Raw genomic sequence first — 15,563 nt, 5'->3', positions numbered from 1 at the left:
GGGAAGAAGGTGCCGCTTATTCCTCCCCCGGTCTGCACAGCATCTGCCGCGGCGTCCACCTCCACCGCAGAGACCCCTGCAGACCCGCCAGCAGAACAGCGAGCGGAGGAGGAGGAGGAGGAGAGGCTCTCAGCAGTGAGGAGTATCTGGTCAAAGAACTGTGAGGGGCTGACTCCACAGCAGCAACAGAGTCTATGGCAGGTACTAAAAGAGTTTAGTGACATTTTTGCCCTGAAAGAAAGTGATGTTGGCTTGACACACTTGGTAGAGCACGTCATTGAGACCGGGGATGCCCAGCCTATTAAAGTGCGCCCCCGCCGCCTGCCCCTGGCTCATCAGGAGGCTGCAGACAGGGAGCTGTGTGAAATGATGAAGGCGGGCATCATAGAACCATCTGATAGCCCGTGGGCCTCCGCGGTGGTGATGGTGCCTAAGAAAAAAAGTCCTAGGATGCGTTTCTGTGTGGACTACAGACCACTCAACAAAGTGACGAAGAAAGACTCTTACCCCCTTCCCAGGATTGATGAGTCCCTCGACTTAGTAGCCGGGTCCTCCTGGTTTTCCACCCTGGACCTGCGGAGTGGCTACTGGCAGGTGCCACTGTCCCCGGAATCCAGACCGAAGACAGCCTTCTGCACTAACAGGGGACTATGGCAGTTCAAAGTCCTGAGTTTTGGCCTTTGCAACGCTCCTGCGACCTTCGAGAGGCTCATGGACAGTGTGCTGGCTGGCGTCCCACGGCAACGGTGTCTGGTTTACCTGGATGATCTTCTAGTGCACGGGAGCTCCTTTGATGCTGCCCTGGATGCCCTGAGACAAGTGTTGGAGAGGGTGGCGGCTGCAGGCCTGAAGCTGCATCCCGACAAGTGCCACTTCATGAGGAGGGAGGTGGAGTTTCTGGGCCACAAGCTGGGTCGTGAGGGCATCAGCACTTTGGAGGAAAAAATTCACACCATTACCGAGTGGCCCACACCAGCAGACCAGAAACAGCTCAAAAGCTTCCTAGGACTGGCGTCTTATTACAGGAGGTTTGTGAAGGGCTTTTCCTCCATAGCCGCACCACTCTTCCACCTGCTGCAGAAGGACCGTGACTTCATCTGGACCCAGGACTGTCAGCAGGCGTTCGACACCCTCCGCAGATCGCTGACAGAGTCCCCAGTCCTTGCCCCCCCTGACCCCGCCCTGCCTTTTGTCCTGGACACTGACGCAAGTAATGTGGGGCTGGGAGCGGTGTTGTCGCAGGTTGGACCGGAAGGGGAGAAGGTGGTGGCGTACTTCAGTCGGGTCCTGAACAGGAGCGAGCGGCGCTACTGTGTCACACGACGAGAGCTGTTGGCTGTGGTGGCGGGGGTGAGACACTTTAAATACTACCTGTGCGGCACAGCATTTGTTGTCAGAACTGATCATGCTGCCCTTCAGTGGCTGATGTCTTTCAGGGAGCCAGAGGGACAGGTGGCTCGCTTGCTGGAGGAGCTCCAAGCCTTCAATTTCACCGTGGAGCACAGAGCAGGGACGCACCATTCTAACGCAGACGCCCTCTCTCGCCGCCCATGTGCTGCAGCTGGCTGCCGTTACTGTGAGAAGCGAGAGGAAATAGAGCGGGAACTCACGACAATAGACGGAGCAGCACAGCTCGCCTGCAGGGTTCTTCTGGTGGTGGATGCAGCGGAGTGGAGGGCACGGCAGGAACAAGACACAGACCTGCTGCCGGTCCTGCAGTGGCTGGAGAAGGGGGAGCAACCCCTTTGGGATGAGGTCACTGGGTTTTCCATCTGTACCAGGGGGCTGTGGGCCAAGTTTGCAGCTCTCAGGCTGAAGGAGGGGGTGTTGGAGCGTGCCTGGAAGGATCCTGCCACGGGGGAGGAGAGGTGGCAGGTTGTGGTGCCAAGGTCGCTGAGGTCAGCTGTGCTGGGAGCCTGCCATGGGAGCACTGGCTCTGGCCACTTTGGGGTCTCCAAGACTCTTCGCCGCCTCCGCCAGGGCTATTACTGGGGTCAACAGCGGAGGGATGTGGAGGACTTTTGCCGCAGCTGTGATGCATGTTCCTCACACAAAGGGCCACAAGACCAGTCCCGGGCTCAGCTTCAGCAGCAACCAGCAGGAGCCCCAATGGAGCGAGTAGCTGTGGACGTCATGGGCCCATTTCCTCGCACAGACAGAGGAAACCGCTATGTTCTTGTGGCCATGGACTATTTTACCAAGTGGCCGGAAGCATACGCCATCCCAGATCAGGAGGCTGAGACGGTCGCTGATGTATTAGTGGAGGGGATGTTCAGCCGCTTTGGAACAGCAGAGACCCTCCACAGTGACCAGGGGCGTAACTTTGAGTCCAAGGTATTTGCTGCCATGTGTGAACGCCTTGGGACTAAGAAAACCCGCACCACCCCACTTCACCCCCAAAGCGATGGGCTGGTGGAAAGGTTTAACAGGACGCTGGCCCAGCAGCTAGCCATCCTTACCTCAGAACACCAACGGGACTGGGATTACCATCTTCCCCTTACCCTCATGGCCTACAGGTCGGCAGTGCAGGACTCCACCCAATGTACGCCTGCCCTGCTCATGTTAGGGAGAGAGCTGAGAACTCCTGCAGAGTTGGCTTTTGGGAAACCCCCGGACGCGCCAGAGGCACCACCGGGCCGGGACTACGCAAGGAAGCTGCAGGACCGGCTGGATTCTGCACATTCCTACGCCCGAGAGCAGCTGGCGAAGGCAGGCCTGCGCCAAAAGAGGAATTACGACATCACCACTAAAGGGAGGCACTTCCGTGCTGGGGAGCTGGTGTGGGTCTACAGCCCAAAGAGGAAGAAGGGACGGTGTCCTAAACTGGATAGCAGCTGGGTGGGGCCTTGCAGCGTCCTAGAGCGAGTGGGGGAGGTTGTTTACAGGGTGCAGTTGCCTCCTAGGGGGAGGATAGTAGCGCTGCACAGAGACCGGATGGCCCCCTACAGAGGACAGTCCCTCCCCTCCTTTCCAGAGGGACGTGTACAGAGCGTCCATGACCCTGCTCAGAGGGGCCCCCGACCGGGGCTGCGTTCCCCCCCCTCGGACTCTTCACCCCAAAGCCCCGAAGCTCCGCGTCCTCCTCAGGGGCTCAGGAGGTCAAGGAGGGAACGTAGGCTACCGCCCCGCCTCAGAGACTGTGTCGTTCCCTCGGGGACGAGGAACTTATTGCTGGGGGGGCAGTGTAACGATGGTTAAGTGTTACTGGACAGTGACATGTTGGTTTTCTCTGCACACTGTTGTTGTTCCTTTAAGATTCATGTTTGGTTGGGCTGCAGGAAGTAGTGAGGGTGGTGTACAGGAAGGGGTGGGGGGACCTGGTTGTTCTGTGTGTGTGCCAGGCTGAAGAGAGGTGTAGTTCGAGAGCGCTTCCCCCTGAGTTAACAACCCGCTGGCTTATGTGCCGAATAAACGGACAAACTGAGACCCCAACCGTCTGGTTCTTCTGAACGTTACAATATATTTCTCTAGAAAAGATCTAGAACACCAATGAATGTAACTAACAGATATTATGAGCTTAAGCATCCTTTGATGTAGCTTAATCTTTTGTGATGAGTCATCAGTTGTTGATGAAAAAAAATATTTTCTGAGGATTTTGGTTGTGTTTAGTCAGAACTGTTGAGAGTCCTACTTTCTGTAGTAAACAGAGCTTCAGTGTTCATCATGTTTATTATTTGGTATTTAAAAGAGAATTATTAACATGTTTAAAACCAGGAAAAAGGCCACATTTCATTAAAACACCCACGGAGGTCACAACAAGTGCAGCCAAACAGGTGAACACTGAAGGCATGCTAAACTCTGTCCTCTTTTAGTTGCAGCAGCGGGTGGTATCACTTTGAAATCTCTCCCCGTGCTCCTTGTCATTGTAAATCTTTCCCAGTGTTACCCACCGCCTGTGGCCAAATCTAATCTGCACTTCCAAATAGGAACCGGTCATAATGACACAGTGAGTAGGGGGTTATTAAAAATTGAAACGTGGCTAATTAAAGCCGGGGTGAAAGAATACGAATTAAGGCTGGTGACCAGGCCTACAGAAATGTAAGAGTGTGAAACTGAACTTGATGGAAAGGAGAGAGAAAGCATCAACTGCCTGAGACTGAACTTGGAATCTGAAACGATGTTACAGTTTGGTTTGACACCTTTCAGTCAGCGCTGTAGCAGAAGACGAAAACAGATTTCCTGTTTTTGTTTTTTGTGGAAAGAGCTTTGGTTTCACAAAATCCAGTCAGGTATTGGGTGGGACAGATATACACTGCGCTGTTCTTTACAGGTTGTGACATTTCACAGCACAACGGGCATAGAGGACTTTTTCGTTCTTGTTATCACGCCCTGACGTTAATATGTAGAGACGTGCTTGTTAAGAAAGTAAGAGCAGTCGCCTGAAATCAGTGTTACGCCACTCAAGACAGTAAATTCACTCTGAAGTGTTTTAGAAAGGGCCTTGGAAAGAAAAGGCTGGAGAACACACAAAGGACAGAGCTGGTTCAGTTAGGTGTGCAGGCAAATCATACACAGAGATCTCTGCAATTATGCGCATTCGGCACTCCATCATCCAATGTGCAATATTAGCAAATAAAGAAAAAATAAAAATTCTTGGAACCTGAAGCAGATGAATCGTTTTGTCCAAACATTAGCCCAAGTTTTAGGAAAACACGTCTTGCCCCGTGACAGCTTGTTGGTGTTCAACCCCCATGTGACCCTGAACTGAATTCTTACATTTCAGAAGCTGAAAATAGCCAATGTTTGCCATGTTTTCTGGGACCTAAATGATTAATCTGCTACCAAAGCGTGAGTTTTTTGTTTTTTTTAACTGAGTCAAAACAGCTGCAAAACCTTTAGATGAAAGTACAAACTGGTTCAAGGCCCTGCAGCCCTAAAATGATCAGATTTTAGGAGTTAAAAGCAACAAAGCGACTTCCCTTGACCCCAAAGCCTGCCCTTGGGCAATTTAAACTATTCAAATATTTTACCTTCCAGAAATGACTCCCTTTGAGTCGCTATACGTTTTAAAAATCAGCCGATAACAGTCAGATCTGTTTGTGTCCCGCAGGTCTGTTTTCTCTCTGTTTCTTCAAAAACGGTAAAATTATCCTGCCACTGACCTGACGTTTCAGCTGCTCGTAATAAAGCGGTTTCTTTTTCAGGTAAATGCAGATAAAAATCAGTTTTCACATTAAGAGTTCTTCTCAAAACAATCTCTTTTAAATCTGTGCTTTGACTCAGACTTCAGGCCGCAACAAGCCGAGGCCCTGAAGTGGCGAGCGTATATTTTCCGCAGCATCAAAGGTGGACACTTCACTGCTGCGGATGTATTACTGCATGTTTATATCCATTCAAAGATTAAAAAAAATTGAGATAGCTAGGCAAAGGAAATTTGTCATTTCCCGCGAGTACACTTTTAACACCTTCTGATTTCAACCTCTTTATTTTAAAACTTCAACATCAGGTCCCTCTTTGAAAAAAAAGGAAACAGTTAGTCACTGCTGCGTCTTCTTACGCCGGCTGGCTTTGTGTCTCTGACTTTAGCAGGTTTTTATGCAGCATCCGAAGTCGTCCTCAGATTAAAATAGTATATATCACTCTATGCTCATTTATTTATTTTACTCTGAGTCATGCTGTAGTTGTTGTTTCTTTAAAACCTTCTTTCACACAAAAAGTGTAGAATTTATGCTACAGCAAGTACTGGTTTTAAAATTTGCCTGTCTGAACCCACAACATTTTATTTTTGAATATTCAAGCATTAAATACCTTGTCAGTGAAAGAGATAAGCTTATTGATCAATACAGGGAAGCTAAAGGGAAACTAATACTCAATACATTCAGCCACCGAGGACCAACTCCACATGTAAACTTGGTAAAAGCACAGTGACAGAAGACATGCATGTTTCTGAAGATTACAGCTGGCATGCACAGAGAAAACCTGCAGTCTCCATACATAAGGACCCCAACTCTACCCAAGACTCCCAGGAGGAAACATAGTGGCTTAGTTTCCTCCTGGGAAGCATAGCTGTAGATTTCAGGACATGGACATGGGGAGACGTTCCCCCTAAAATGTACTGAGGGGTGGATACAAGCCCTTTAATATTCCTCCTCTGCAAGTGCTCAACTAAAACCTGTGCCTATAGTTTGGAGCAAATCTTTCACTCTGAGCGTACTTCATGCTCTCTTTAAGGACTGCATCTTTACTCTGATTTATCATTTAGTCTTTTAAATATTTATTTTCAAAACCGTTTATTCTTGTGTGTGAGTCCTGACGAAATAAATGTTTTTGCATTCGATTTACACGTGGAATCTCCTTTAGAAACAAAACAAAAGAATCACCAGGACAGAAACACTACACCCACGAAAAGTGAGAAATGACGTTGTAAAAGTCAACGCATTTTTTTGCTTACTTTAATAGAAAACCAAAGAAGAACAGAGATCGAACAGCGTACATGTATGCATACAGTGCCCCCTTTAAATACTCACTAAAAAGAAAAGAAAACACAGCAACCTGATAAATATAGGGCCCCGGAAACAAACGAAAACACCTCATGAACATATATCAAATGCACCAGATGCGATGAGACGTCGGTTGAATATATTTGCACAGATATCCTGACAGTGAGTTAGTATGTCTATCCCATGATCAGTGCCTCTTGCTGTGAAGGTTTGGACTTCATATTAGGTCATACAACTGTCACTGTAACTGAAATACATGCGTTTCACTGTTATTTCCTTTGTTTTGTTTTCTTTATTTTTATTAAAAAACTGTGTTCTCTCTCATATTGATTTCTAAAAAATAAGTTTTTTTAAATTTAATTCTTGTTTGTTTCATTTGATATTTCTATTTCCTACCTTGTTGGATCACAAACATCATCACAAGTATTGACTCTTTTATGCTACGACATTCCAGTATACTTACTTACAGGGATCGGCGTCAATGTTTCACTTGGCATTGAAAATCTTGATGAGGGGAGGGAAAACGTTTTGACCTCTAGGAAATGGGAGGAGTCTGACAATGGCTACCTCTGTCCTGTGCTACTCGAGGACGGAGGAGGGAGGGGGGCGCACGCAGCAGTTGGGCCGTCTGACATTTTGCAGCATTGACCTGAAAATGTTCTGCTGCCTCCTTTTGTTCTTGCTGCCATGTCGCGGCGAATCAGCACCAGAGATTGACTTTCGCAGCGAGGTCTGGACCATCAGTTTCCTCTCTTGCTCCTTTATTTTGCTCTGTAAGTGGCTCTGAATTGCAAAGCCGAGTGATTCGGGGTCCACGGAAGCCCCGTAGACCTCCCACGTCATGCCCTGTTCGTCCCAGACGACGTCGTGGATGCTCTTTCCTTTCTGCTTCCGTGACTGATCGTCCTCTTTGTCGCTTCTCTCCGGTTCCACCTTCTTTTTGCCAGAATTTGTCTCCTTACTCTGGGCTTTACTTCCTGCTTCTTTGCTTTTTTCTTTTGCACTCACATCTCTATTTTTAGTGAGCTCTGACTTGGATGTGGTGTTTGCTGCTGGTGCTGCTGCTGCTGCTGCTGTTGTCGGTGCTGTTGTCGTTGGTGCTGTTGTCGTTGTTGTCGTTGTTTTTGGCAGGGCCTGCGCAGCAGTGTTGCTGTCAGCACATCCAGGCACAGGAACAACGGCTGTCTCTGGGGGCATCCCTGATCTGAGAGAAGGAGTTTCAGCCGTGGCTGTTTTTGCGGCTTGCTTCTTGGGTTCGCTGTGTTCAATGTTGATTTGATAAACCGGCTGGATGTTGCACAGAGCTGCGCCCGCTTCTTTAGGCTTGGCTCCTAGCCTGGAGTCATGCTGCTGTGACAAAGTTTCTGATTGGAAAACCATGCCGGTGTTTTGGTTGGGGCACATTTGTGCCTCTACAGTGAGTCTCTCTGACTTCGGATCAGTCGCGGTGCCGCTTTTCACCTGGTAGACTACAGCCAGGCTCTCCTCTCCTGGGATTGCACCACTGCTTGGCCTGTGGGTCACAGGGAAAGGCAGCAGACTAGGACTCGTGGCCACAGCCTTACTGCACATTTTAGCTACTGCCTGAACCTCCATATCATGACACTTTTTGACCGGGGCTGGTGATAGCGATGAGGTCATTGTCGAAGCCTCCGTGTAGAGCTTGGAGTCCCGCTGCCCTTCAAAGACAGCTGTGTCAGTCTGGCTGCTTCCTTCAGCCACCTGCTCGGATGCCTGCGTGCTTTTTGTCGCCTGGGGCAGAGAGGATGAGTCTTTCTGTGAGGACACTGGCTGGTGTTTATCTGAGGAGACATGCGGTCTCGATACTGTTGCAAATTCCTTCTCTGGGCGCGTTGACCGTGAGTTTTCGTTTGTTGGTCCAGCTCCTGCATCTTTACTCTCAGATGGGGCTTTGGCTGAGCTTAGCGGAGTTTCCATGCTTTGCTTGGGTTTTGATGGATCTTGTAAAGAAACAGACGTTGATGAGCAACCTTGCATATGACCAGTCTCTTTAGATTTCTGTGGGATAGCCATGTCCCTGCTTTGGGGATTGGAAATGGTTTCTTTATTATCTTGTACTTCAGATGCTGTACTCCTTACATCACTGTCGTTACGTTTTTTGTCATTCGGAGAAAGGCGTTCATTACTTTTCTCTCGTGCTGTAGTTTCTACTGAGGGTGTCAGCCGTACCTGCTTCTCTTCTGGTGCAACTGGGTTTTTTACTTTGTACTCACTGCTGTTCGTGTCGGCGCCCGATGCTGCAACAGGAGACAGCGAACTGGCCTTATACGTGCCCGTTTCACTGGTTGGGCTCAGAGTTTTCATGTTAGCATTAGAATCCCGCTGGTCAGCTCCTGCCTCACCCACCTCTCGGCCTGTTACAGACAGGTTTGGTGTTTGGTGGTCTCCACCTGACACTTGCTCAGATTTTATCTGGTTTCCATTGCCTGGAGCTGATTTGTCTGACACAGTGGTAACTGGTTCCCCTCCCTTACAACCTGTTTTTTCTGTGCTGGGGGCGGCGTTAGCAGTCGTCAGAGACAGGTTATCCTGCTTGTCGGGAGATCTGAGGGTGGGTTTTGGACAAACCTGAGAGACTTTGAGGTTGGGCTCTTTAGCCCAGTTGGCATTAGACTCCTTGTTGCCCAGTGTGTCCACCCCAGCCAGCTGAGGCACCATCTGGACTGTTACTGTCCTTTTTGGGTTAGTTCCCATGGCGGAGTCACTGCTTCAGTCTTCAAATATTGCCGTATATCCAAAGATGGAAACGGATGCACGCTGTGCTATCATTAACTTTTTGCAATTTCCTAAAGGAGGAAAACAGAAGTAGACTCAGTTGAAGTTTTTAATCATTAAGCTTATCACAACAATTACACCTTTATTCAGATGATTATAATCAGACCAGACTCCAGACCAAGGTGATTTCTGCAAGACAATTTTACTCAACAGTTATCAACCAGCCAGGACAGAGAACAGCGAGAGACCTGCACCTGACTAAGAATATAATATGTGATTCCAACTTTAATAATCGAATGAACTTATAACTTTTAACATATAACATAATAATATTTATGGAGGTAGTTTTTGGTTCATTGATCTCCACATTCTCCTTTAAACTCAACATCATCTTTGTGCTGCAACTGATGCATGATTTATTTTTCCAGAACATGGAAATAAATGAAACTCCAGAGATTTTATAAGCATCCATCACATTTTGCATATTAAACCTCTTGACTGATTGCACTGAATGTAGAAAATGTAAAAGTATGATAAGAAAATGCTGCGTAAACAAAGTAGTAGTAAGACACAATGCGACATTTAGACTCAAAGTGCTTACAGATAAAACAGATCTTTGATTAAAACTGTGGATGCCACACATCTGGTGGCGTTTGATCTAACCGCTGTTTTTCTCATTTTACAAATCCTACCGTAAATAAAACTACGCCCAACAGCGTGTCATTCATAAATCAGCTGAAGTTATCGCAATTGAATATTACAGCATACAAAGAGATGTGAATAATGAATGAAATGAACTGAGTCTCCCCATGCTAGCCCGTTGACTCGGTTTAATTAAATGTTGTGATGCTGTGAGATATTGCCAATGGCAAGCTAGCCACTTAGTAACAATATCATATTTCAATTATCCTTTAATCTTTGTGTCGAATATAATTGGGTAGATTTAAAATACATACCTGAGGGACTGAAAATCACTCATAATCACTCATTTAAAGTTTCATTTTTTTTTGACAACCACAAGTGAATTTATAACCAGCATCACCCTCGTTTGTCCTTTATCTGTTTTAAATTCTACGCAGTGATCAACAGTTTCTTTGTCCAAGGCCTGATGAATGGCTTCATCTCAGTCTGTGTCCTGAATGTGTAAAAGTATCCAGCCAATTCTGCAAGTAATGACCCAGCACTCGGCAGACAGCTGAAATATGTGACCCTTTGGAGTTGGACAGATGAGCTGTGCTGTGGTCAAGGATGTAATCATGGAAAACTATCTCTAAAGCAAATGAAGAACACACTGAATGATAATTCGATGGGTGGCATTAATGGGCCTTTTCCATTTCGGTGACATCCACTGATGATCAGTGTAGTTCATCTCAGTAAAGGTAACAACATCAATCTGATCTAGAGGCATTCTCCTTCATCACACCAGCATCCTCTTCTTTAGGAGTAGCAGTGGGAAACCGAACAGCTTTCCAGGTTATACTTGTATCTGATAAAGCGAGACTAAAGAATAAATATTCCCGTCACACTCTTTTAACCATGATAATCTGACGCACTCGGTAGCCCTATAGAGCACCCCCCCCCTACGTGTGACTCGAACAGCACAGAATAGTAGGTTACTGGTGTGGGTCATGGACAGGTGTAGCCGGGTTGTTTGTGCTCTGCCACTATGCATCTGCCTGTCTGTTGTCAAAGTGCAAATATTTATGGAAAGCATATCCTGGGTGTTATTAAATATATGACAAATAAACGCCTCGGTGTCTGGGCTTTTTTGTGTTCCCTTTTCTTCTACTACTTCTTCTTCTTTTGCCAGCAGCAGTTAAGAAATAACCGTAAGTGTGGACAGACTACGTACAGACTGTATTCATGCAAAACGGCGCACATGAAAGATCCCGCATGCAAGCGGTGCACACGATCTATTCAGGCCAATTAAGATCCATGTCGTGCACTGTAGCCTCTTGCCCCAATTCAGCGCCTCAGAAGCCACCGATGCTTGCTGGTTTGATTTGACCTTGCGGGCGAATTTAACATCTCACAGTATAAGAGAGCTTGAAAAGATGAAGGCGGCTTACCTTGCGAGACGATTTATGCCCCGTGCCGTTGGGTGCCGATTGCGCGTCAGTGAGACGAGGGGGGAAAAAAAGAAAGAAAAAAAAAAAAAACCTAGGGATGAATATGGAAAAGTCAGCCTGTGTAGATGACACCAAGCCACGCCTTCCACGTAGAATATGGGTCTTAGAGGTATCGATCCACCACAGTCAGGCACAAAATTTAAGCACCTTGACTGACTGACCGTGCGCAATCAGTCACCGCTGACTCCGAGGTCTTCATCACTGCTGGCTCGTGCTTACAAAAACAAAAAGAAAAAAAATGTGACGAGCCGATCATGGTTTGTGCGCTATCCCAGACTGAACTGGTCTTGGCAGGGCAATCCAGAGTTAACCAGATGAATGGATGAATGGGGAGGGGTGGAGAAGATGCGAATGGAAGCAGCATTGTAACAGCCGCAGGCTTTCACAGGAGGGTCACTTGGTCCTGAAATTAATTAGTTTTAGTTCCCTGCGCTTTCTGCCTCCTAACGTAGACCATAATATTCCAAGAGGAGAGGTTTTTGGTTTTTCTGCTCCCATTTGTGTTATTGAGAAATGGGTCGACTTTCATGCGGTTCTTTTTTGGAGCATGCTTTAGCGAGATCGCGTTCATTTATTTTACATCTACATTATTTTCAAAATGAAGAAATATTTCTCTGTGCTTTCGGCAGATGTGGTGAATAAAGAGCCTCTACAATAAGAGCCTGTCGGTTACAATTGGTGTCATTAACTATTACTACAGAAAAAATCGCATTAAAGATTTTCTGTGGTTTGCAACGTGCTTATGCAAATGAGTCGGAGACAGCTTAAGACTTTGCACTTTGCTGATAACACGGAGAGAAATGTGGCTCATGTAGTTAAAAAATACATAAGTGATTCTGTCCAAATAACTGTTCATTATGAATGAGCCTGCTTTACACTGCTTTATATTTTTATACATAGACATCAGTAATTATATTTAGGCTTTAATATATCTTATATAATTCATATCTATACTTTGATATCACGTATTTACTTTCGTCTGCATCTCATATTCTTAACTATTCTTTGATTCGTTCTAGTAACACACAGTGGGTCAAGGGTTACAAAATTTCGATCCTGTGTGTGTGTTGTACATACTGCAGAATTGACAATAAAGCTAACTCTGACTTTACACAAGAGTGTGCATTTTTTCCACAGTAGTTACAAATCCCACACACACGGGTCCCTGCCCCTGAACATTAACATGAATGTAATGATAAAGAAGACGACGATCCAGTAACAGGTGTCTCAATGTGCTTTATACTGTCGTTTAAGGTGATTTTGGAATATTAGAGAGAATCTGCGAGCAAGCATTTTGGCGAAAGTGGGGAAATACACTCAACAAAAATATAAACGCAACACCTTTGTTACTGCTCCCATTCCCCATGGGATGGACGTAGAGACCTAAAATTCATTCCAGATACACAATATAACCATCCCTCCCAAACAGTGGTCACAAATCAGTCCAAATGTGTGGTAGTGGGCACATCTGCTATATTGAGATAATCCATCCCACCTCACAGGTGTGCCACATCAGGATGCTGATCTGACATCATGAGTAGTGCACAGGTGTACCTCAGACTGCCCACAACAAAAGGCCACCCTGGAATGTGCAGTTTTTTTGCGCTATTGGGGGTCTGGGGACCCAGAACCGGTCAGTATCTGGTGTGACCACCATTTGCCTCATGCAGTGCAACACATCGTCGCATGGAGTCTATCAGATTGTCAATTGTGGCCTGTGGAATGTTGGTCCGCTCCACTTCAATGGCTGTGAGAGGTTGTTGGATATTCGTGGGAACTGGTACGTATACGCCGGTCAAGCACATCCCGAACATGCTCAATGGGTGACATGTCCGGTGAGTATGCTGGCCATGCAAGAACGGGGACATTCTCAGCTGCCATCTGCCCTGAACAATGTGAACCATGATTCATCCGTGAAGCGCACACCTCTCCAACGTGCCAGACGCCATCGAATGTGAGCATTTGCCCACACAAGTCTGTTACGGCGACGAGCTGGAGTCAGGTCAAGACCCCGATGAGGACGACGGGCATGCAGTTGAGCGTCCCTGAGACGGTTTCTGACAGTTTGTGCAGAAATTGTTTGGTTGTGCAAACCAATTGTTCCAGCAGCTGTCTGGGTGGCTGGTCTCAGACGATCTTGGAGGTGAACCTGCTGGATGTGGAGGTCCTGGGCTGGTGTGGTTACACGAGGTCTGCGGTTGTAAGGCCGGTTGGATGTGCTGCCATATTCTCTGAAACGCCTGTGGAGACGGCTTATGGTTGAGAAATGAACATTCAATGCACGGGCGACAGATCTGGTTGACATTCCTGCTGTCAGCATGGCAATTGCACGCTCCCTCATTGCTTGTGGCATTTTGCTGTGAGACAAAACTGCACATTCCAGGGTGGCCTTTTGTTGTGGGCAGTCTGAGGTACACCTGTGCACTACTCATGATGTCAGATCAGCATCCTGATGTGGCACACCTGTGAGGTGGGATGGATTATCTCAATATAGCAGATGTGCCCACTACCACACATTTGGACTGATTTGTGACCACTGTTTGGGAGGGATGGTTATATTGTTATATTGTGTATCTGGAATGAATTTTAGGTCTCTACATGGGGAATGGGAGCAGTAACAAAGGTGTTGCGTTTATATTTTTGTTGAGTGTAGAATTCGCTTTTAGGCAGAGCCAGACTCAGGTAGGGGCATCTGGATAAATGGATGGATGGTTGGTGAAATGTATGATAAGACATACGAAAGAGCAGCAATGCTGATCAGGACAGAAACATTAATAACTTTATGCAAGCTCACAGCTCACTGGAATGTTATGAATCTCAAAGAGGAATTTAAAGGATCATGAATTTTAAAATGTGGAAACTACTGCACTGGAGGTGTACAGATTTAAACAAGGATGTCTCGATTACTCTCCTTGGGCTGTGGAAACTATAACAAGTATTTTCCCATGTTTTAAATGACTTTCACAGCGAATTCTTGTAATCACCGGCAGATTAAAATGTAGATCAGAATGAGTAAACCAAGAAATACAGAAACCAGCCTGGTTTTAATTTTGATGTCGAAGACAGTATAAAGTTGTGGAAGCAGTTACACAGTGCCATCCTTCTCACGGAGACAGCGATCCATACAAACGCGTTCGTATGGCTCCCTTTAGGTGATATTATTGACTTGATTTGTCTTTTAGGAGTTGTTGTACTTGCTGACATCATTGGATCTTTGCTTTAGTTTTGTGACACCCCTTCTGCATCTCATCCTCGTGGATAACAGCACTGACAGAGAGCGCTAACATTTAGTAGCCTACCACTTTCTAAAGCACTTCATCGAATCTGAAGGGCTTTTGAAAGATTTTGTGCAAAGTCTGTCCGGGTTGTTAAAACGAAATTGTAGCATTATAGACTACTCTCTTATTCACCCTGATCTATCACACTGTCAATACAGTCTGTGTTAGTGGGGGGGATTCCTTATTTAAATACAGCCTGGGTCTGAGGCAGGGCTTGGACTGCAGTAATTGTATGTGATAGACGTCCTGCCTTTAAAAGCCCCGAGGGACTGATTAGGTGAGAAAGCAGACTGTGACTTAATTACAGCTGAGAGCACCGTTGGTAAGCATCTCAGAATAGGCTGCATACATTGTCGATAAAGCGGATTAATGGGTAAGGGTGAGGGCTTTTGTGCAGCCCCTTTCGATAAAGTGACACAGTGGTGGGTCTTTATGTGCCGTGTGTTTTCACCATTTAAAAAAATTGAACGGACAATGGAATAATGGAGGCTTGTTGACCATTATCAGCAGCATAATATGACTGTTTTCTATAAACAGCCCTATGATAGACAGTGTAGCACACATTTTGTGAATTTGGCATCATCTTGTGGCTAATATTGGAAAATGCAATATCTGATTATCTGATTAGCTTCCAGCTACCTGCAGTTGGGATTTTCTTGTCTGAGTTATTTCAGTTAGTTTTTTTTTTTATTTGTTTTTATTTCAAAGTTATGTTTTCAGTTTAGTTTCCTTTAGTTTCAAGTGAAGGTTTTTTTTTTTTTTAGATTATCTTTACTTTCATATTTTTATTAGAATGAAATTTCATCAAATTGAGAAAATTTCAAACTAAAGATCTTTTCTATATATTTGATCTCATTTTATTATTAAGTCCAGTAAGTTTTTATTGCACTTAACTGAAATTTCGTGTCTGGTTCAAATTTTAGACTGTGTAGTTGTGAAGTTGTCTGCGCAGTCATGACCACTGCGGGCAGTAGATGGCG

The 15,563-nt window shown here is 46.1% G+C and overlaps 1 protein-coding gene across 1 annotated transcript; it reads right to left on the bottom strand.

Annotated features, from left to right (window-relative positions):
• Positions 1-6,339: 6,339 nt before the first annotated feature.
• On the bottom strand, positions 6,340-11,728 carry gprin3b (GPRIN family member 3b). The gene is made up of 2 exons (XM_086295462.1): positions 11,246-11,728; positions 6,340-9,247 (listed from the first exon to the last, which is right to left on the bottom strand). Exon 2 carries the CDS (start codon positions 9,153-9,155, stop codon positions 7,020-7,022), a length of 2,136 nt encoding a protein of 711 aa, XP_086151588.1. The 5' UTR covers positions 9,156-9,247; positions 11,246-11,728; the 3' UTR covers positions 6,340-7,019.
• Between the last annotated feature and the right edge of the window lie 3,835 nt (positions 11,729-15,563).

This window comes from Aulonocara sp. 'chitande type north' Nkhata Bay, linkage group LG6 (genome assembly GCF_057382095.1).
Source record: "Aulonocara sp. 'chitande type north' Nkhata Bay isolate Kocher_YH1m ecotype deep benthic linkage group LG6, A_spYH_male_GT1.1, whole genome shotgun sequence".
NCBI classification, from domain to species: Eukaryota; Metazoa; Chordata; class Actinopteri; order Cichliformes; family Cichlidae; genus Aulonocara; species Aulonocara sp. 'chitande type north' Nkhata Bay.
Note: the sequence above shows the minus strand (reverse complement) of the source record. Positions and strands in the feature narration are given on the sequence as shown.

What these genes read in the sequence shown, in the direction of transcription:
- gprin3b (XM_086295462.1), bottom strand. Translation starts at nt 9,155, where the DNA reads ATGGGAACTAACCCAAAAAGGACAGTAACAGTCCAGATGGTGCCTCAG.